Genomic DNA, 21,967 nt, shown 5'->3' on the forward strand with positions numbered 1-21,967 from the left:
CCTGCTGTACAGCCTGCAAACGGAGCTAAAATCACAATACTCACTTTGTCGTTAGTTTACTTTGACAGTCATTGGCTGAAATGATGAAATCTGAAAGAAATCCCATTCTACACGACTGATAAAAGCAAAAGAGATTGTGAGCTTGACAAATGCTACATTCTGTTATTATTAAAGCCCGGATTTTCATGCCGTAACAGGTTAGATTGCAAATTAAATTTGGTTAATAGGAAGTGTCGGCCACCCGCTCTTCCATAATGTAGCAAGAATAACATAAATTATAGGAGTTCTGATGGGCATTGCCCCTAATGTTTATGCAAACCCCATAGCATAATCGTTGTGAAGGTTGACTATACTTGCTGCTCGCTTCAGAAACTTTCCATTCTAACCTATTAATGCTCAAAAATCCGGGCTCTAGTTATTATTATTTTACAAGCGGATTGACCACTTAGGATCCCGCAACAACTTCATTTCTTTCTCGTTGTGTGAAGTTTCCTCTGTCTCTCCTTACAAGGTGCGAAATCAGAAACAAATGGGGTGAGGGGGAAAGGGCAAGAAGGATCATAGGGTTTAACCCTTAAATGCACAGCATTGCATATGTGCAAAGGAGAATTTACTTGCTTGTTATATCACTGATTTATGATTTTACAAGTATGCATTTACTTCCACCTCGCAGACGAACTCGCTGGATGTCGCGAGTGTATTAAAAATTAGCAATCCTTTATTTTGTGATTGTTCTTGCTAGCAACCGAAGTGTAAACTTTTTTCTATTTGCTTTACGTCGCACCGACACAGATAGGTCTTATGGCGACGATGGGATAGGAAAAGGCAAAAAGTGAGAAGGAAACAGCCATGGTGTTCATTAAGATACAGCCCCAGCATTTGCCTGGTGCGAAAATGGTAAACCACGGAAAACCATCTTCAGGGCTGTCGACAGTGCGTTTCGAACCCACTATCTCTCGAATGCAAGCTGAGAGCTGCGCTCCCCTAACCGCACGGCCAACTCGCCCGCTGTAAAGCATTCAAAACTCTTAACATTTCTACTGAACCAAATAAATAAAAAATATTTATTTTGACAATTTTTTTAGTATTATTTCTGATAATAACCTCTTAATTTTGAAACGAACAACCATCATACTTAAATGAAAAAAATAAATTGCACATTTAAGGGTTAAATACTTGTGTTGCTTACAGACAGTACCCGACGGGGGAGGGGTATGTAACTCCGCAGTAAGTGAATGACCCCCTCCCCCAGATCTTTTTGTTCGAATTCTGCTGTTATAACAAGAATGATAAACATTGCAAAGTTATTCCGTTTGTACACTCCTTAAGTGAATACTGTCCTATTGGCTACTTATTAGAAACACACCCTCTCCAAGAAGTACAGGAGTGATGTAGGTTCAAGCTACTTAAAGCGATGACAAGAGAGGAGGGCTTCAAGTAAGTTACACCTTTTTCCGGGTTTCAGATGGATTTGCCGGAGTAAAAGATGAATAATAGGCTGCAGGTAGGGAGTTGCCACCGCTACGATGTTATATTAATCGAGGTCTGGCAGTTTTCTGTGTTATGTGAATTATTGCTGATGTTTTTATGAAAATATGCACAGTAAAAACATTAATTTCAATAATATATCCTGTATGTTCTAGATTTTCCTTATTATTTTATAATGAAAGAATTCCCCGCCACCCGCGGGCTCACATCCATGATTTCGCACCCTGCTCTTTCTTGCGTTCCCTGTCCTATCCTTCTGTCCAGACTAGTCCACTCTTCTTAGCTCTTCCTCCGATTTGAAACCCTTCCAAATTTTATACTGCGTTCCTTATTTTATTTCTGTCTAACATTTGGAACTCCGATGTGTTTAACCTTACCAAAACCTTTCCCCGTTTCCTAAATCCATGTTGTAACCAAATTTCTGCTTGGAAAGTTTGTTTCCGTTCATTCTACACAAATGTCCTAGAAACACCATGCTCTCCGAGATTCACTCCACCTTATGGTAAACGTCTTTGTTGCTTCGAAGTTTCCGTCCTACTTGAGTATGGACAGCGCCCATAAATTTTCTGGGGATTCTTCTCTTTGAGACCTTCAGCTTTTCCAGCTTCTAGTTCATGCAGAGGCATCCTGTTGTAAACACGGTGTTGTAGTGTTTTACTTTGTCATTCCAGGATACGCTCTTCTCTTTGAGATCCAAACTTTCACTGCGGTTTTTCTTCTAGTCCAATCTGCTGTATGGTCACACCAAAACTTGAACTTCTTGCCCGTTCTATCCGTCCTATCTCTGTTTCAAGCAACACGGATCAATGTTTGTTGTCCGTGAAAATTTCTGTCTTTCCTTATTGAGATCGTTAGTACTGTTTGGCTCGCAGATCTTTCGAACAGCTTAATTTGGGTGGTTGCGACTTTTCTGGCTGCTCTGTGAGTATAGCTATGTCATCAGCAAAATCTAGGCAGCTGACTTTGATTTCTCCTCATTTTCTTCAAGGCAGATGGGGGTTATCCCTTGACGTTCAAGTTTTGAGTTTAGAATTCTCACAATATATTCTAGGAAGCAGATGAATATAAATGGGGATAGTTTATCACTTTGTCTCACGCCTGTCGTAATTTTTTCTGGGCTGAGTGCCTCAGACGGTTGACGGCCTGCCACACCTTGGCAGGTTTGATCCTGGCTGAGTACGGTGGCATTTGAAGGTACTCAAAAACGTCAGTCTCGTGTCGGTAGATTTACTGGCACGTAAATGAACCCCCGTGCTTCAGGAAACCGTAAAAATATTTAGTGGAACCTAAAAGAATAATATCATTATTGTTATTATTATTATTATTATTGTGATTTCTAACGTTGTCACAGATACCCCATGAACTTTACCTTAGAGGTTGTGTCTGTTAAAGTCTATTTGACTATATTGCTAGGCTTATATTATTATTATTATTATTATTATTATTATTATTATTATTATTATTATTATTATTATCCAGGCCTAAGTGCTGGCGTGCCTGTCCCTTGAAAATCGTCTGCACGGCAAATGTTCGTCAACAACTATAACAGATGCGTCTCGTGTTGGAGGAGGACTATTTTAAAGAGATTTAGATGGATTTTATAACACCAAGAAGAGCAAGCCTAAAGTATTAACCTAACAGGAGGCAAAATGAATGATCCTTACTATAGGTGAATTAGATTTGTTGCAGTTCCAGGGAGGACTTTCTTCAGAAGGCCCTTTCTAGTAATTCTCCTCGTTAGCTATCATCGGCGAATAGTAAAAATCATTTAAACCCCAAATTAAGATGGTAATTTTTATTCAGGTTACATATCTCTTCGCATTGTTATGAGGGTATTTATCGGTTGTAGTAAGGATGTAAAGGAGAGAGCATAGAAGTATCTGGTAAGACTACAACTTGAGTACGGTTTCATTGTATGGGACCCTCACCAGGATTACTTCATTCGATAATTGGAAAGAACTATTGAAACGAATTAAGCACAATTTGTTCTAGGTGATTTCCGACGAGGGAATAGTGTTGCGAAAATGTTGCAAAGCTTTAGGCTAGAATGACTTGATAGTAAGGAGAAGAGCTGCTTCATTAAGCGGTATGTTCCGAGCTGTCAGTAGAGAGCTGGGGTGAAATGGCAATAGTAGACGAATAAGTTTGAGTGGTATCTCTAAAAATAGGAAAGATCATAGTATGAAGATAAAGTTGGATTTCAAGAGGATAAATACGGACGTATATTTATTTATAGGACGAGTATTAAGGGAATGGAATACATTTCCAAGGGAGACGTAACGGAGTGCAGTCGAGGTCTGGTGATTCAGGATATATATAGAATAGGAAATGAAGTCTTAAAGTAAGTGGATGAATGTTGTTACTTGGGTAGTAATGTAAGTGACGATGGCAGAAGTAAGAAGGACCTAAAGCGCAGACTAGCACAAACAAGGAAGGCATTTGTTTAGAAAAGAAATTTTTCTACTTCGAACATTGATATGGGAATTAGAAATATGTTCTTGAAGACTTTCGTCTGGAGTGTGGCATTGTATGGAAGTGAAACATTGATGATGATAACTAGGTAAGAAATAAAGAGAAAAGAAGCGTTTGAAATGTGGTGTTACAGAAGAATGCTGAACGTGAGATTGGTAGATCGAATCTCGACTGAAGAGATTCTGAATCGAATTGGTGAGGGGAGATCGATTTTGCGAAATTTGTCCAGAAGAAGAGATAGAATGGTAGGGCACATCTTAAGACACAGAGCACTTGTTCAGTTGGTTTTTTGAGGGAAATGTATGCAGTAAAAACGGTAGATGTAGGGGGTGTTGTAGTTACGTAGAAATGAAAATGTTAGCACATCATAGGGTGGCATGGAGAGCTGCATCAAACCAGTCTATGGACTAATGACTCAAAGAACAACAGTAATACTCCTCGGCCCACCAAGCAATCGCTTCTTAACCTGAAGATCTGTAGGATTTAGGTTGACGCGTTGTCAGTGTGATGAATCTTCTCGACAGGTACAGTTGGAATTCTAGCCTAGCGCCTCTGTCTGATGTAGGGTGAGTAGGTTTCAATTATCTAATCTGGTCGCGAATCTAAAGCAAGGTTCCTAAAGTTTAGGGCCGGATTTCTTCACGGTCACGTAGCAACTAAGAACTACACAGACAATTCTCAGTTTAAAAAGCTTACTTTGTGGATGACCCTCGTAGGCATATTGCGACACGCTGTCTGAGCTGGCACTGTTTCAGAGGGCTTTAATGAGAAATTTCTGCGATATAAATCGAAGAGAGACAATGCGAAATGAGAATGGCCGAGTGCATATTGTAGCGTAGCGCGTAGGCTTTGATGTCGCCAACATGTGCTGAGTTCTGTTCGCGTTTACTTTAATTAATATTATCTAGTGTCCTTTCAACTTGTCGTCAAAGGAAATGGCTCTTCCTGCTAACGGAATAATAAACACTAGCCTACATGCCTTTTCGGGGTCGTAATTATAATGGAATTTACTGTTACGACTGCGGCAGACCGGCCTGCATTTTTAAGTAATGTCCATAGCAGCGTGGGGTTAGTGGTCAAATACAACTTCTAAAACTTCTCATGCCAGAGTGAGTAACTGAAATGCTAGAGCGGTGACTTTCTAAGTTCAAGCTGGCAGGTTCGACCCCGGCTCAGTCCGGTGGTAAATGATAGTCCTCTAAGCCTAGTGTCTATAGATTTAGTGGCACGTAAATGAACTCCTGCTGGGCAAAATTCCAGCACCTCGGCATCTCCAAAATTGTAATAATAGAGGGGAGTAACACAACTAACATTATTATTATTATTGTAATCTGCTACCGAGCAAGTTGGGGAGATACTAGGTTCGAACCCCACTGTCGGTAGCTCTGAAGATTGTTTCCCGTGGTTTCCCATTTTCGCACCAGGCAAGTGCTGGGGATGAACCTTAATTAAGACCACGTTCGCTTCCTTCCCACTCCTAGCCCGTTGCTATCCCATCGTCGCCATAATATCTACCTGTGTCGGTGGGACGTAAAGGAGAATGTAAAAATAATTGTTGTCTGCTCCGACTGTGTCACATCATTTAAGAGACGGATACACTTTGGTCACAGTAAAATGTGTGTCAATTTGACTCGTTGTATCTCAGTGTCTACATGTCATATCGAAATCGAATTTACTGCGCTTGCAAATGGCATACTTCTTATTTAGACGTATTTAATACTTTTCAAGTAAAACCCTTTAAAGTGTTGTCTGTTGCCATTCGAATTTCCTAGTAGTTTTCAAGTATCTATGGATATTTAAGGGGGGAGACCCAGCTTAACAAAGGAAAAAAATAGGTTAATATTAATTCGATTGTTATATATGCTACAATTGTTGTTGACATTTGCTGCACATATCCCAGTATTGGCAAGCTTCCTGGCAATCAGAAGCAACTTTAATAATGTCATAATTCTAATTATAACATTTAAAAATAAAATGTTCAAAATTTTCCGCCTTTTTAACAGTATATCACTGTTTCCCTTATAAATTCCAAGTTTATAAGAATTTTCGTACTTTTGCTTTTTCAAAGTGTGTATCAAAGCTCCAGCTACAAAATGAACCGCAATCATTAACATAGACTGTGATTTGGATTTTTGTCGCGTTTTTATTCCGAGCACCAGAAAATATTGATAGCTTTTTAAATAAAAATGTTATATAAAATCGAATTTAAATCATATGGATCTGAATGAGGTACAGATTGTAGTAAAACATTATGGGAGGAAACTGTAAAAAAATCATAATTATCCGTGAATCAGTAAGAGAGTTATGAAGGAAACCGTGATATATTGTTAAAAAGGCGGGAAATTTTGAACATTTTATTTTTAAATGTTATAATTAGAATTTTGACATTATTGAAGTTGCTTCTGGTTGCCAGGAAGCTTGCCAATACTGGGGTATGTGCAGCATTTGTCAACAACGTTTGTAGCATATATAACAATCGAATGAATATTGGCCTATTTTCCCCGTGTTGAGCTAGGTCTCCCCCAAGGGTCGTTATTTCAAAATACTTACGGTAGTGTCCGCCTTAACACTCTCTAGTGTACAGTTCTAAGACTGATCAGTTGGCATGAATGTTATACAATTTTTACGATCTATCACTATCGCCTGCATCAGGAAAGACATAGTTTCCGGATTGTTATTAGCAGCGATCTTTTCTTTCTTCTTATCTTTATCAGGGACTTCAAAATTTGACATTTTTTAAGTACAAGATATTCTCAACACTTTACCATAGCACCACATTTCATATTCTTCCATGCGTTGATTTCTCCAGCCTGAGAGTGCCACAATCCAGGGCATCGTAATTCAAAGGTGGAGACTTTCTTTACGGACAGTATTCTGTGTTTACTATTATACACCTCTACATTAACTATGTGTACTAAATTGGTTGAAATATTTAATCTTCAATAATAATACTTTTATTTGACTTCGGATCAAAGCATGTTTTATTTTAGCATTGTAAGAACAATTATGACTTTACCAGAGGAGCAGAACAAAGCGCTGATCGACGGGCGCAAGAGATATTGGCAGGATGTCAAAGCCGGCAGACGAACAAGACACAGACACTGAAAATGAGATTGTCTGTTAACACTCAGTCCACAGAGGCTCAATTCGTAAAACACAAACAAAAAAATATGGCTTAATATATCATGACTGAAGAATGAAACAATAACAATATTCTAGAGCATGTTATTGTGATACCAAACACAAATAAGCACAAAACAAGTCATTGACATGTCATAACTAGAGCCCGGATTACCCCCATGTGGGGGGTGACGCAGGCGAAGAATACACCCACGCTATCTCCTGCCTATCGTAACAGGCGACTAAAAGGGTGACAAAGGGATGATGAAATTGGAACCATTATGTTACTTGTGATTAGTACCATCGTGTGCATTTCACTGAGGTGGGGGACCGAGCACACGGGAAAAGATGCTATGCACCGCGCTGAATTGTGTTGCTTCCCCTCTATTCATAACGGATCTGCATTGCCCGTGATTAGTACCACTAAGTGAGGGACACCGCGAGAATACCGGCGCCCGTAATTCTGCTTTACCAGTGATTAGTACAATTAATGTATGCGGGGCTGGTGACCTGGATTTTGGACCCGTTTGGACAACAAGCATCATCTCAGAATGTTAGGCATGGTGAATTCCATCCACTGATAGTTTTGGATTCGTGGTCATTTTTTCATGATTTGTTTTAGAATTTAGGCAGTAGATACGTTTTGAAGTTTTAAGTATCATTCCATTTGATTGCACCTCGTACCATTAGGGGCCGATGACCTAGCATTTAGGCCCTTCAAACAACAAACATCGCCATCAGAGCCCGGATTTGTAGGCATAAAGAGGTTAGTATGCAGTCTTACTGGGGAGAGTAATAAGTGTACTCTAACCAAACAACGGTCCTGCTATGAGGTTTGCATAAACATTAGGGGTGCGGCCTATTAGAACCCCTAGAATTTATGTTACTCTACGTACATTTCGGAACAGCGGGTTAGCCGACGCTTCCCAGTAGCCAAATTATTTTGCATTCCAACCAATTGCTGCCTAAAAATCTGTGCTCTAGATATAACATAGGACATAAAGGATGGAACGTCAGTAGCCTAAGAGAAGCTAGATGCAACGCACCGGAGTTTCGACACGATTATTGCAGATATATATTATGTAGATAGTGGTATGGTGCACCATCAGAGTGCTGCTTTATTCTTGAGACTTGCTGGGAAAGAACTGAAGGTGGCAAGCGGTGTTAGCCCTCTTCCAAGTGACGATATTTAAATATTTTCATGTATAGATGTTGGTGTAATGCAACAGTGTATAATAAGAATATGGTGTTGTTTCCTTTCAGGTAGGACGACTGTGATGGCGCTGTGGTGCAGCCTGGTGACGTCAGTGGTGTTGGTAGTGACGTCAGTGGCAGTGACCTCTGAACCTACTTGCCGTCAGTCGGAGTTCAGATGTCAGACCGGGCGGTGCATTCCCATCAACAAATACTGTGACCAGATCAAGGACTGCAAGGATTCTTCCGATGAGCCTCGTTTCTGCACTCGTGAGTATTCATTTACATTGTATCTACAGTATATCAAAGTGTTAACCTCATCTACTGTGCACTAGAGAAATGGATGGCGTGTCTACCAGACAGGTCGTATTGCCTAGTGACATGCTCCACCATTTACAGGGTGAGTCACGTAAGAGTTGCCGTCCTTCAAGCATGCCGCGTTCGGTAAACGAGAGTGCGCTCGCCGTCACAGCCTTTCCCGTACGCCCGCTGAAAAACCATCAACTTTGACGAGCGGATAATCAGATATAAAAACAAATTTTGTGGCGTCTAATGTTAATCCGATTCCCTCTCTGCAATTCACCCTCGTGTTTCTTCACAATTTCGATGGGATTTGCTTTTATCAGTGCGGGTAATAATCCTATGCACTCTATCTTGGCGTTCCTCTTCTCAGAGGACTCTCATTTAGACGTTCTTCATCATTACAAGTAAATAAGCCTTGGAAATTTTTCGCAACTAAGTCTTATGTTCTCCTATAAGATAAATCTTTGCCCTGATCTACGCATTTTGCGTAAAACCATTCCTGTTCTCTGCAGGGACACGTTCATGGTGATTCGGGCTGTGCCCGACTTCCGAGTAGGAAGGGTTAACTCCAATACCCATTGTTCCATATTCTCACAACACACCGTCATTTGCTTACAATAACTCAAAAATCGAGGGATTGTTACAATGAATTATACTAAGTACTTTGAGAGATGTGCAGAGATTATTAGCAATTGATCTCTCCACTTCCGTTGAAGCTCTGTTAATCTCGTCAATAACATTTGCTACTATGGTCCGGAAACTTCATCATCCATATGAGCCATGTTTCAATGAAATTTTCATCGTGATGCATATTTTGTTAGTTGACTACGATTAAGAGGTTTGTCTCCGTTCATATTTGAATTTCCCTGGTCAAGGCCTGTAATGATTTGACTACATTTTTCATATCCTCCATGCTGAAAGGAGACAAAATCTATATTTGATATCATGGCAACCAACACATTACATGAATGACAGATTTTCTTGTGATGCAATTTAGAATACCAACACTAGTACCGTTCATTCAGAAGTTTCAAAAGGGAAAATGTGTTTAATATAGTTCCATGGAACTTGCTCTATGCGGATAATATCATGCTTGCCACTACCACAAAGCATGATATGCACAACCAGTTCCAAGACTGCCATGACACCCTTCCTGTCCTCACCTCCTCTTTCATTTTATAATAACCACTAACGGCGCTAATGTGAGTCAATGCATTGTTTCACTTAAGAACCACTACGAGCGCTATGTGAATCAATGCATTGTTTCACTTAAGAACCACTACGAGCGCTAATGTGAGTCAATGCATTGTTTCACTCCAGAACCACTACGAGCGCTAATGTGAGTCAACGCATTGTTTCACTTAACAACCTCTACGAGCGCTAATGTGAGTCAACAAATTGTTTCACTTAACAACCACTACGAGCGCTAATGTGAGTCAATGCATTGTTTCACTTAAGCACCACTAACGGCGCTAATGTGAGTCAATGCATTGTTTCACTCAAGAACCACTACGAGCGCTAATGTGAGTCAACGCATTGTTTCACTTAACAACCACTACGAGCGCTAATGTGAGTCAATGCATTGTTTCACTTAAGCACCACTAACGGCGCTAATGTGAGTCAATGCATTGTTTCACTCAAGAACCACTACGAGCGCTAATGTGAGTCAACGCATTGTTTCACTCAAGAACCACTACGAGCGCTAATGTGAGTCAACGCATTGTTTCACTCAAGAACCACTACGAGCGCTAATGTGAGTCAATGCATTGTTTCACTCAAGAACCACTACGAGCGCTAATGTGAGTCAACGCATTGTTTCACTCAAGAACCACTACGAGCGCTAATGTGAGTCAATGCATTGTTTCACTTAAGCACCACTAACGGCGCTAATGTGAGTCAATGCATTGTTTCACTCAAGAACCACTACGAGCGCTAATGTGAGTCAATGCATTGTTTCACTTAAGCACCACTAACGGCGCTAATGTGAGTCAATGCATTGTTTCACTCAAGAACCACTACGAGCGCTAATGTGAGTCAATGCATTGTTTCACTCAAGAACCACTACGAGCGCTAATGTTAATCAATGCATTGTTTAACTTAAGAACCACTACGAGCGCTAATGTGAATCAATGCATTGTTTCACTTAAGCAACACTACGAGCGCTAATGTGAGTCAATGCATTGTTTCACTCAAGAACCACTACGAGCGCTAATGTGAGTCAACGCATTGTTTCACTTAACAACCACTACGAGCGCTAATGTGAGTCAACGCATTGTTTCACTCAAGAAACACTACGAGCGCTAATGTGAGTCAACGCATTGTTTCACTCAAGAACCACTACGAGCGCTAATGTGAGTCAACGCATTGTTTCACATAAGAACCACTACGAGCGCTAATGTTAGTCAATGCATTGTTTCACTTAAGAATCACTACGAGCGCTAATGTGAGTCAATGCATTGTTTCACTTAAGAACCACTACGAGCGCTAATGCTAGTCAACGCATTGTTTCACTTAAGAACCACTACGAGCGCTAATATTAGTCAATCGTCGCCATAAGACCTATCTGTGTCGGCGCGACGTAAAGCCCCTAGCAAAAAAAAATATATTAGTCAATTCATTGTTTCACTTAAGAACCACTACGAGCGCTAATTTGAGTCAATGCATTGTTTCACTCAAGAACCACTACGAGCACTAATGTGAGTCAATGCATTGTTTCACTTAAGAACCACCACGAGCGCTAATGTGAGTCAATGCATTGTTTCACTTAAGAACCACTACGAGCACCAATGTGAGTCAACGCACTGTTTCACTTAAGAACCACCACGAGCGCTAATGTGAGTCAATGCATTGTTTCACTTAAGAACCACTACGAGCACTAATGTGAGTCAACGCACTGTTTCACTTAAGAACCACCACGAGCGCTAATGTGAGTCAATGCATTGTTTCACTTAACAACCACTACGAGCGCTAATGTGAGTCAACGCATTGTTTCACTCAAGAAACACTACGAGCGCTAATGTGAGTCAATGCATTGTTTCACTTAAGAACCACTACGAGCACTAATGTGAGTCAATGCATTGTTTCACTTAAGAACCACCACGAGCGCTAATGTGAGTCAATGCATTGTTTCACTTAAGAACCACTACGAGCACTAATGTGAGTCAATGCATTGTTTCACTTAAGAACCACCACGAGCGCTAATGTGAGTCAATGCATTGTTTCATTTAAGCACCACTACGAGCACTAATGTGAGTCAACGCACTGTTTCACTTAAGAACCACTACGAGCGCTAATGTGAGTCAACGCATTGTTTCACTTAAGAACCACTACGAGTGCTAATGTGAGTCAATGCAGAGTTTAACTTAAGAACTTAAGACGTAGAAAAAGGCAAACTGCTAATCTAATCGACTGGATAACTGTGATTAAGAAAAGGATTGTAATTTTTGGGAATAAATAAACAATATATTTTCATACTTTATTATACACTGACTGACAGAGCAAATGCAACACCAAGAAGGAGTGGTTCGAAAGGGATGAAAGTTGGGGAAAAAACAGAGACGGCACGGACGAATAATTGATGTTTATTTCAAACCGATATGCAGGTTACACAATGCGCACGGCATCGACTCAGTAGGATGTAGGACCACCGCGAGCGGCGATGCACGCAGAAACACATCGAGGTACAGAGTCAATAACAGTGCGGATGGTGTCCTGAGGGATGGTTCTCCATTCTCTGTCAACCATTTGCCACAGTTGGTCGTCCGTACGAGGCTGGGGCAGAGTTTGCAAACGGCGTCCAATGAGATCCCACACGTGTTCGATTGGTGAGAGATCCGGAGAGTACGCTGGCCACGGAAGCATCTGTACACCTCTTAGAGCCTGTTGGGAGATGCGAGCAGTGTGTGGGCGGGCATTATCCTGCTGAAACAGAGCATTGGGCAGCCCCTGAAGGTACGGGAGTGCCACCGGCCGCAGCACATGCTGCACGTAGCGGTGGGCATTTAACGTGCCTTGAATACGCACTAGAGGTGACGTGGAATCATACGCAATAGCGCCCCAAACCATGATGCCGCGTTGTCTAGCGGTAGGCCGCTCCACAGTTACTGCCGGATTTGACCTTTCTCCACGCCGACGCCACACACGTCTGCGGTGACTATCACTGACAGAACAGAAGCGTGACTCCGCCATTCCCTCATCCAAGTCGCTCTAGCCCGGCACCATGCCAGGCGTGCACGTCTATGCTGTGGAGTCAATGGTAGTCTTCTGAGCGGACGCCGGGAGTGCAGGCTTTCCTTCAACCAATCGACGGGAAATCGTTCTGGTCGATATTGGAACAGCCAGGGTGTCTTGCACATGCTGAAGAATGGCGGTTGACGTGGCGTGCGGGGCTGCCACCGCTTGGCGGCGGATGCGCCGATCCTCGCGTGCTGATGTCACTCGGGCTGCGCCTGGACCCCTCGCACGTGCCACATGTCCCTGCGCCAACCATCTTCGCCACAGGCGCTGCACCGTGGACACATCCCTATGGGTATCGGCTGCGATTTGACGAAGCGACCAACCTGCCCTTCTCAGCCCGATCACCATACCCCTCGTAAAGTCGTCTGTCTGCTGGAAATGCCTCCGTTGACGGCGGCCTGGCATTCTTAGCTATACACGTGTCCTGTGGCACACGACAACACGTTCTACAATGACTGTCGGCTGAGAAATCACGGTACGAAGTGGGCCATTCGCCAACGCCGTGTCCCATTTATCGTTCGCTACGTGCGCAGCACAGCGGCGCATTTCACATCATGAGCATACCTCAGTGACGTCAGTCTACCCTGCAATTGGCATAAAGTTCTGACCACTCCTTCTTGGTGTTGCATTTGCTCTGTCAGTCAGTGTATTTTATTTACCTAAAATTCGTAGCTCATATCCCTAGGATGTTTTCAATATTGCATTGCTTGCCTCAAGAGCTAGGACTGTGAATTCTTATCGCGGAAAATTGCGTTCCTTGATTTATCAAGCTTACCCTACAACAGTAGGATAAACGCTTAGAAGTAGAAGAGAAAAAGAATAAGAATTCAATCATGTGTATCCTGATGTATTATACAGAAATTATGGAGAATTTGAAATGGGTCACCCTGTAGCTCACAGTGTTACTTGGTCCACTTTCAAATGTTGATAACCCTTGAAAAAGGCCTTCAGTTTTTATTTACGTCACGTGGTAACCACACAGCAAGAGATAGAGCTTGCTCGGATGTTGCACGAAGCCTCCTTCCCCACAGTAAAGGCTCCCGCGAGACTTGGAACGTTGTGATGCCCAGGCTGTTGAATGCGGTATACCGCCCGCTCACCACTCCTGTGCAGCCTTTGTATGATTTGCGATTCTCGCCTTAGCAGGTTCATAAGCCAATTACTTTCGATGGAGATGCTAAAATATTAATCACGTGAATAGTTTCATTTCCCTCAGCTAATTACTAATGACACAAGTATTTCGTTTCTGTATCTATTTCTTGTTATATTACTGTATCAACAAATCTACGTATTCATATATCTATTTCTTCAATAATTTATTAATGTCGTTAATCTTACCATGTGTTTGTATGTTCATACATTTATTTATTCTTCTGATTCTTCTCATCCTTCTGATTATTATTATTATTATTATTATTATTATTATTATTATTATTATTATTATTATTATTATTATTATTATCTTCGTATACGATCATTTGAAACCACGTTAAGCAAAAATCACACACTACTGGAGGACTTCTTTGCAGCCCAAGATCTTTGCAAGAATTCTCTAGCATCCTCTCTTCGTTCCTCTGCCCACCTCCTATTCAGATTCTCTTCGGCATGGAAGCCTCTGAAGCTGTCGATCACTGATCTACACTTTGTTCGGTTAGGATGTCTTCTTGATTTAATCCAGACTGATCAAGATCCTTTCTTACCTTCCTGAACCATTTTTCGAAAACGTTAGTTCTACTGACAAGTGTTTTAAAAATCTGTTTTGTCAGGCTCTTCTCATCCATTCTAAAGAGATGTCCATGAAAATTGAGTAGTCGTTTCTTCATTGACACAATCTTTCACTTCCTTGGTGTAAATGAAGAAGTGGGTGCAAGAACCAGGGAGCTCCAATTTTCTAATTTCTTCAGGACGGAAGAAAAACAATTTAAAGTACTTGGTTTTTCTCAAAATTGATCAAATTTGGATAAAACATGAATAATACCTTCCTATACCAGAGACTGTTTCAAATTTTCAACCTTTTGCCTATTTCCTTTCCTATTGAGGAAAAAGAAATGGAGCTGTCCGGTTTTTTTCCCTGACACTAGAAATCTTTGGTTTGGCTTACTTTTAAAATCCGTTTATATAATCAAAAACGATTTATGAACAAGTCAAAATAGTATGAACACAGAGAGGAACTTATAATACGTTTGTATTTAAAAATCCAGAGTATATTTTAATAAACAATTTTATCCAGGTTTTAGAAATATGCGACCGAAATCAATTGAAAACAACAATTATTATTCCACTGATAATTGGCTCACTGAGAAGATGCTTAGAAGTCAGAGATTATCACCATTATTCATTATTATTTTTAATGGTTAACTGGTTCAGAGGAAAACGAGACAGCTCTTGGAACTACACGTTTTCTGGACCCGATGAGACACCAGCGCATCACCTTTTCGTTTGTATATCTGTAGTCGTTGCTTCCAGCTATATGGTTCTTGAACCAATCGTTTCAGGATTTTTTCTTTATAGGTTCATGTTAAAAGTTAAAATCAGGGAAATGTAGCGATATCTGGTTCTTGCACCTTCCATTTCAAATCTCCTCTTCCTCGTAACCTATATTGGCCATCCACGATTTTTGACCTATTATCTTGCGGTGGATCTTCCTCTCAAATTTCTCGGCTTCTCTTAGCCCTGACATTCCTGTCATTCGGAGGCATTCACTAGCATACAGACACTCTGTTTGATTACTGTATTGTAGTGTCTTAGTTTAGCTCGCTTTGAGATGACTTTACTCTTGTATAGAGAATGTGACCTGCGGAAAACAACGGCCATCTTCTTTCGTCTGGTGTAGTTCGATTCTCATTCACTAGTTTTCAGCGGAACGATTTCTCCGAGGTGCTTAAAGCTGCCAACTAACTTGGTTATTAGGACATATCGTCTAGCACGTTTTCCGTTAAGTAGCGAGATTAACATAAATTCGAGGGTTTCTCATGGGCCATACCTCTAATGTTTATGCAAAACTCATAACATAACTGTTGTACAGCATAGACTATACTTTATACTCACTTGTAGCAAGAATAACATAAATTCCAGGGATGCCCACGGGCTGTACACCTAATATTTATGTAAAACTCATAGTATAACCGCCGTGCAAGATAGACTATATATGTTACCCGCTTGTAACGAGAGTAACGTAAATTCTAGCTGTTATGATTGGCTGTACGCCTAATTTTTATGTAAACCACATAGCATAACTGTTGTGCTGGATAGACTATATTGTTACCCGCTTGTAGCGAGAGTAACATAAATTCTAAGGGTTATGATAGGTTCTATGCCTAATGTTTATGTAAACCTCATAGCATAATTGTGGTGTAAAGACTATATTGTTACCCGCTTGTAGCGAGAGTAACATAAATTCTAGGGGTTATGATAGGCTGTACGCTTAATGTTTATACAAACCTCATAGCATAACTGTTGTGCTGGATAAACTATACTTGTTACCCGCTTGTTGCGAGAGTGACATAAATTCTAAGGGTTATGATAGGCTGTACGCCTAATGTTTATGTAAACCACATAGCATAACTGTTGTGCTCGATAGACTATACTTGTTACCCACTTGTAGCTTGAGTAACATAAATTCTAAGTTTATGATAGGCTCTACGCCTAATGATTATGTCAACCACACAGCATAACTGTTTTCTGGGTAGGCTATTCTTGTTACCCGCTCGTAGCAAGAGTAACATAAATTCTAGTTCTGTTGGACCATCTCCCTGATGTTCATACAAAACTCAGAGCATAACTGTTGTGCAGGTAGACTATACTTGTTACTCGCTTCAGTAAGTTTGCATTCTAACCGGGCTCAAGTCATAAACAAATAATGTGTGTTGATCATTCTCTGGTTAGATATGTATTTACCATTCGCTTTGATATAATATTTCAGCCACTTTGGCATGAACAGACTTTCAAAAGAAGGCTAGTTATTCAGGTGATGGGATATCGATTGTTCTACTCTCGACTGTGACAACATTATCACATGTAAAGCAAGCCTATACGTGTGAATTGGTTTCATATTTGTTCGCCGCTAAACTCGATGACACTATGCAATTGAAGTACTAATTGCTTGCAGCAGGATCAGCTGTGCATGGAAATTGTCCGCATGGGTCCGCTAAACAGCAGTGCCACAGCTGCGGTAATCAAACATTTATACCTTTAATCTCTGAGCCTGTGTGCACCAGTTTGTACAGCCTGGAGCGATGTCATTGTGTCAGTATCAAAAAAATATTCAACCTTCTTACTCTCTGGAAATTATATTCAGTATGCTCAACAAGTATATATTACACTAGCAGTTACCCGCGGCTTCGCTCCCGTGAATTTCTTAATGTGATCAAAATGCTGCACTAAGATATTATCTGAAAATCCCGAAAGCATCGAAACTCACTGAAAATTGAGTTTATTTTACCCAAGAAATTATTTGTAAACCATGTTTGTGTTATTGCGTTTTAGGGCTGAGATGACCATGTGGCATAGAACTGTACATGTGATAAGCAGTCTTATCTCAATTCGAAAACAAAAAATATACGTGTTTATTTATCTACTTTTAAAGGAGATTCCAAACACCTACTGTACTGTAATATCTTCAGTTTTTGAGATGTAAGTATCCCCACAAGAGATTTCAACTCCTTCTTCACTTCTTTCCAAACCCTCCCCCCTTAAGTGGATTCTCAAAAAAAGTGCATTCTTCTTTATTTTTAAAGGAGATTCCAAATACCATTTTTTTACGTCTGTGACATGTGAAGTTTTTGAGACATATTAATTTTGAAAATTCACCTAAATTCACTTCTTCTCACCCACCCCCTTAAGCAGATTATCCAAAAACAAAAGAACGTGCGTTTCTTTATTTTTAAAGGAGATTCCAAATACTAATTTTTACGTTTGTAACATGTTAAGTTTTGAGATATAATAATTTTTAAAACTCGTCCCTTTTTCACTTCCTTTCACTCCCTTTAAGAGAATTTTCCGAAAACAAAAAATACGTGTATTTATTTAAAGTAGATTCCATGTATCGCATTTTACATCTGTAACATCTTTGGTTTTTTGAGATGTAAGTATCCTCATAAAAAGATTCAACCCCTTTTTCACTTATTTTTACTCTCTTTAAGTAAATTTTCTGAAAACAAAGAAAAATGTTTATTTTTAAAGAAGATTCCAAATACCAATTTTCACATCTTTAAACTGTTAAGTTTTTGAGTTATAGATAGACCCATTTTAAAATTCATTACCTTTTCACCCTTTTAGCGACAAAATTTCCAATAATCCTTCCTTAGTGAGCCACCTACACCGTAACAAAAATATATTCCCAAAATTTCATTTATATCCGTTAGTTTTGGCTCGGCAATGATGAATGTGTCAGTCAGTCAGGACATGTTGTTTTATAAATATAGATTAGGAGGTCATGATATCGTCTCTGGTTGCTCACTAAGGAGGCCATGGTTGGTTTGCATGTCAATGTTTTGAAATGAATGGTTATATCCCATTCATTTGATCATCAAATGAGATTGGACTCTAGTAGCTATGATCGCGATTCCTTCACTTCCATATCCGAATCAAATAACGTTTTGCCAGTGAGTATGAACAGTTATAGCTTCAGTATTTGCAGCTATAGGAACTTGTCCAACAAGTGATCTGGCTCTTGACAGATACAGCAGTCGTGAAACACATCGTTGTTGCTGAATATGTTCAACTTCTTCAGATTGGTCTTGCAGCGATATGAAATATCGCACAACTAGTAGAATGTTTCGCGTAATTTGTTGACCCTCGGAATAAGATCATTTTCATTCTGTCTTCAAGCCAGGCCAGTAATACACCTGACTGGACCTGAAATTTTCTCCACTTTATTTCCAATACTAGTATAAATTTATGTACAGTTATATTCGTAAGTATTTGTCATTTTCTTCAGAACTATTTTTGACATTGAAAGAAATTGTTTGGAGTAAGAAATAAAATATAAAAATATAACTCATATACGAAATCTCCCTCTTCTTCATAAATACAAGAGAGTAAGCACAGAAAACATCGCGCATGAATATTCAGTGGTTAAGAAGTTATTCCAAGTTGCATTTAAAGATAACATGAAGTTTAACAACGGTTTACGCGGAAACGAGTGAATGTATGTGTTCTCTGATATAAAAAACATTATTTTATCTTTGGAAACGACAGCTCAGATGCTGCTGTAATAAATATAACCAGACTAAAATGATGAAGCAAGATATGCTGTTCACATAACGATGTATCGTTGCTGATACTTCGAACACAAGTTGTCCCTGCTCGGCACTCTGTAATTTAAATAACACCACCACATTGTTTTATTGTACCACGGATTTTGGTGTTTCCCGTGATTAGTCTCACTATGTCCTGAAAAATCTGCACTCCTTCCTTTTCCGTACACTACAAGTAACTAAAGATTGTAAGGCCTGTACAGTTACACACGTAAAAAAATTTGTAGGACAGATCTTCTGCTCAGGTAAACTGTTATTCCTCTCTCAGGATTACATCCGTTCCAGGAGAATTCCTCCCCGGAATTAATTTCCCACAAGTGCTGTATTTATCTCATCGTAGATGTAAACGAAGTCTCCTCCTTCCCCACATATTTTTTTAAGATTCATTATATCCCAGTGTTACCAACTGTCGTCGACAGTGACAGATGGAGTGCGGATAGGGGGTACCATCCCCTGGAGAGCTGTTCCTGACAACTTGAGCTTCCCGCGATACACTAGATGATGGATGATTGTGGATGGAAGGAAGTAGGGACGGACCTAGAACTCCCACAGGAATACGAGAAACCTATCTTTAGAAGTTTAAGCAGATGAAACTTCAACAGAGGAAACTAAAGCTCAAATATTGAAATCTCCCAGTCCGCCTTCGAACTCATTAAGAAGTTCACATTTATATTAGCTTAAGCTTCCAGGAACATGTTAAAATTACAAATGGTAATGAGTAAAGCCCGGATTTTCATGCGGTAATAGGTTAGATTGCAAACTAATTTGGTTAGTAGGAAATGCCGGCCACCCGCTGTTCCATAATGTAGAAAGAGTAACATAAAGTATAGGGGTTCTGATGGGCCGTACCCCTAATGTTTATGCAAACCCCATAACAGAGTCGTTGTGAAGGTAGACTATACTTGCTTCTCGCTTCGGTAAGTTTGCATTCTAACCTATTAGTGCATAAAATTCCGGGCTCTAGTAATGAGAAACTACTGTACTTTTCTACAAATTTGAACCTTGTTAATTGATTATGTTGCTGAGGATCTGCATTACAAAATTACAAATTACAGCTATTCCTCGCGGATAGTTCAAAACTATTGTCTATTTGAGGATTTTTTTATTTTGAAAACATTTCTTCACAGAGAATACGAAAACGGTAAAATTAAACAATTTTCTCAATTGTTTCAAAAATTGAAGTGCTAAAGGGCCTGGAAAAGTTCCATATTGTGTGTCTTGGATAGCTCTATCAAATAAATTTCAAAAATTACTTCCGACCTAAATTCAGTTCTGGAAAAACAGCCTAAAACGCTTCTTTCTTTACTCGTTTTTTATTCACATCCTTGCCAAATTAACTTATTTACATAATTCTTTCTGTAATGTGTCCCTTGGTTCAATGCCTTTAGTCGGTTGCTTTAAGTTCACCCCGACGTAGTTATAAGCGCCTAAGTGAAGCTCTGCATTGACTCACATTAGCGCTCGTAGTGGTAGGGAATGGCAAACTGCTAATCTAATCGAACGGATAACGATGATTAAGTAAAGGATTTTAATTTTTAGGAGTAAATAAATATATTCTCATACTCATATTTACCTAAATTCGTAGCTCATATCCCTACGATATTTTCAACATTGAGTTGTTTACCTGAAGGGTTGCAAGTGTGGATTTTTATCCATCCAGGATATCCAGGTCAAATGTTCCGCTTTTTATTTCCTATTTCAAACACCTCTCACCCTATGACAGTCTTAACTCTAGATTTGCTAATAACACCACTTTACCTTTTGTCTACCCATAGAACTGCCATTTACGATCATTCATTTACAGTACTTGCATGCCGTGAGTGGAACCACCTTCCTGACAGTATTAGAGGGATGAGTGCAAAGCAGCTCTTTCAAGACATTTTTTACTCCAGTATGCAGACTTAATGATGCTACTCAGAACCATTCTGTTATCATGAATTCCACAGTAAAACATTAAAATTCTTAAACATTTTATCAAATTTTAGCACTACAATGAATTAAAAATTATTTTGGAATTTGAAAATTTATGAAGAAGGAGAAATATGATTCAAATCAAGGAAAATTACCAGAAAAATCCTTCACAGATGTTTCTTGATATTTTTATCCTTTTCTAAAATGTGTCAAAAGACTACACAGTGCATTGAACTATTGATTACGAATGCAGCTTTAAATTAGAAATAAAGATGTACGAATGTCTTAGGTTAAATCGTGGTAGCTTAGAACCTGATGAACGTTTCTCCTCACTGTTCCTAGAGTAAGTATGTATTATCCTGACAGATGTGACATAACGTGAATCGGGCTTTAAAAATTGTCGAAATAAACCTGATAGTAACTTATAAGGCCATGGAACTATGTCAGTACAGTAAGATGTGACGTAACTCCGGAGGCCATGAAATTACATCAGTACAGTAAGATGTGACGTAACTCCGGAGGCCATGAGACTACATCAGTACAGTAAGATGTGACGTAACTCCGGAGGCCATGAAACTAAATTAGTACAGCAATATGTGACTTAACGAGAATCGAGGTATAAAAGTTTTCGAAATAGGATAGTACTGATTTCTTGTCAGCCGAATTACTATATTGCCACTGGCACCAAGATCAGACGTTAATAACTTTTTCTTCGCCCGGCTCCATACCTAAATGGTTAGCATGCAGGGGTTCCGGGTTCGATTCCGGGCAGGGTCGGGAATTTTAACCGTCATTAGTTAATTTCGCTGGCACAGGAGGTGAGTGTATATGTCGTCTTCATCATCATTCCACACTCATCATGACGCGCAGGTCGTCTACTGGAGTCAAATCAAAAGATCTGCATCTGGCGAACGGAATATGTCCTCGGACACTCCCGGCACTAAGAGCCATAAGCCATGTCATTTAATTTTCATAACTTTTCTTCA

The 21,967-nt window shown here is 39.9% G+C and overlaps 1 protein-coding gene across 1 annotated transcript in view; it reads left to right on the forward strand.

The window, feature by feature from the left end:
- LOC136885033 (uncharacterized) overlaps positions 1 to 21,967 on the forward strand; it is a 189,709-nt gene that overhangs the window by 2,195 nt on the left and 165,547 nt on the right. Inside the window, exon 2 of the mRNA XM_068230065.1 lies at positions 8,344 to 8,544. Coding sequence (XP_068086166.1) covers positions 8,344 to 8,544 — 201 coding nt within the window. The remainder of the gene's footprint in view (positions 1 to 8,343; positions 8,545 to 21,967) is intronic.

This window comes from Anabrus simplex, chromosome 13, assembly GCF_040414725.1.
Source record: "Anabrus simplex isolate iqAnaSimp1 chromosome 13, ASM4041472v1, whole genome shotgun sequence".
NCBI lineage: Eukaryota > Metazoa > Arthropoda > Insecta > Orthoptera > Tettigoniidae > Anabrus > Anabrus simplex.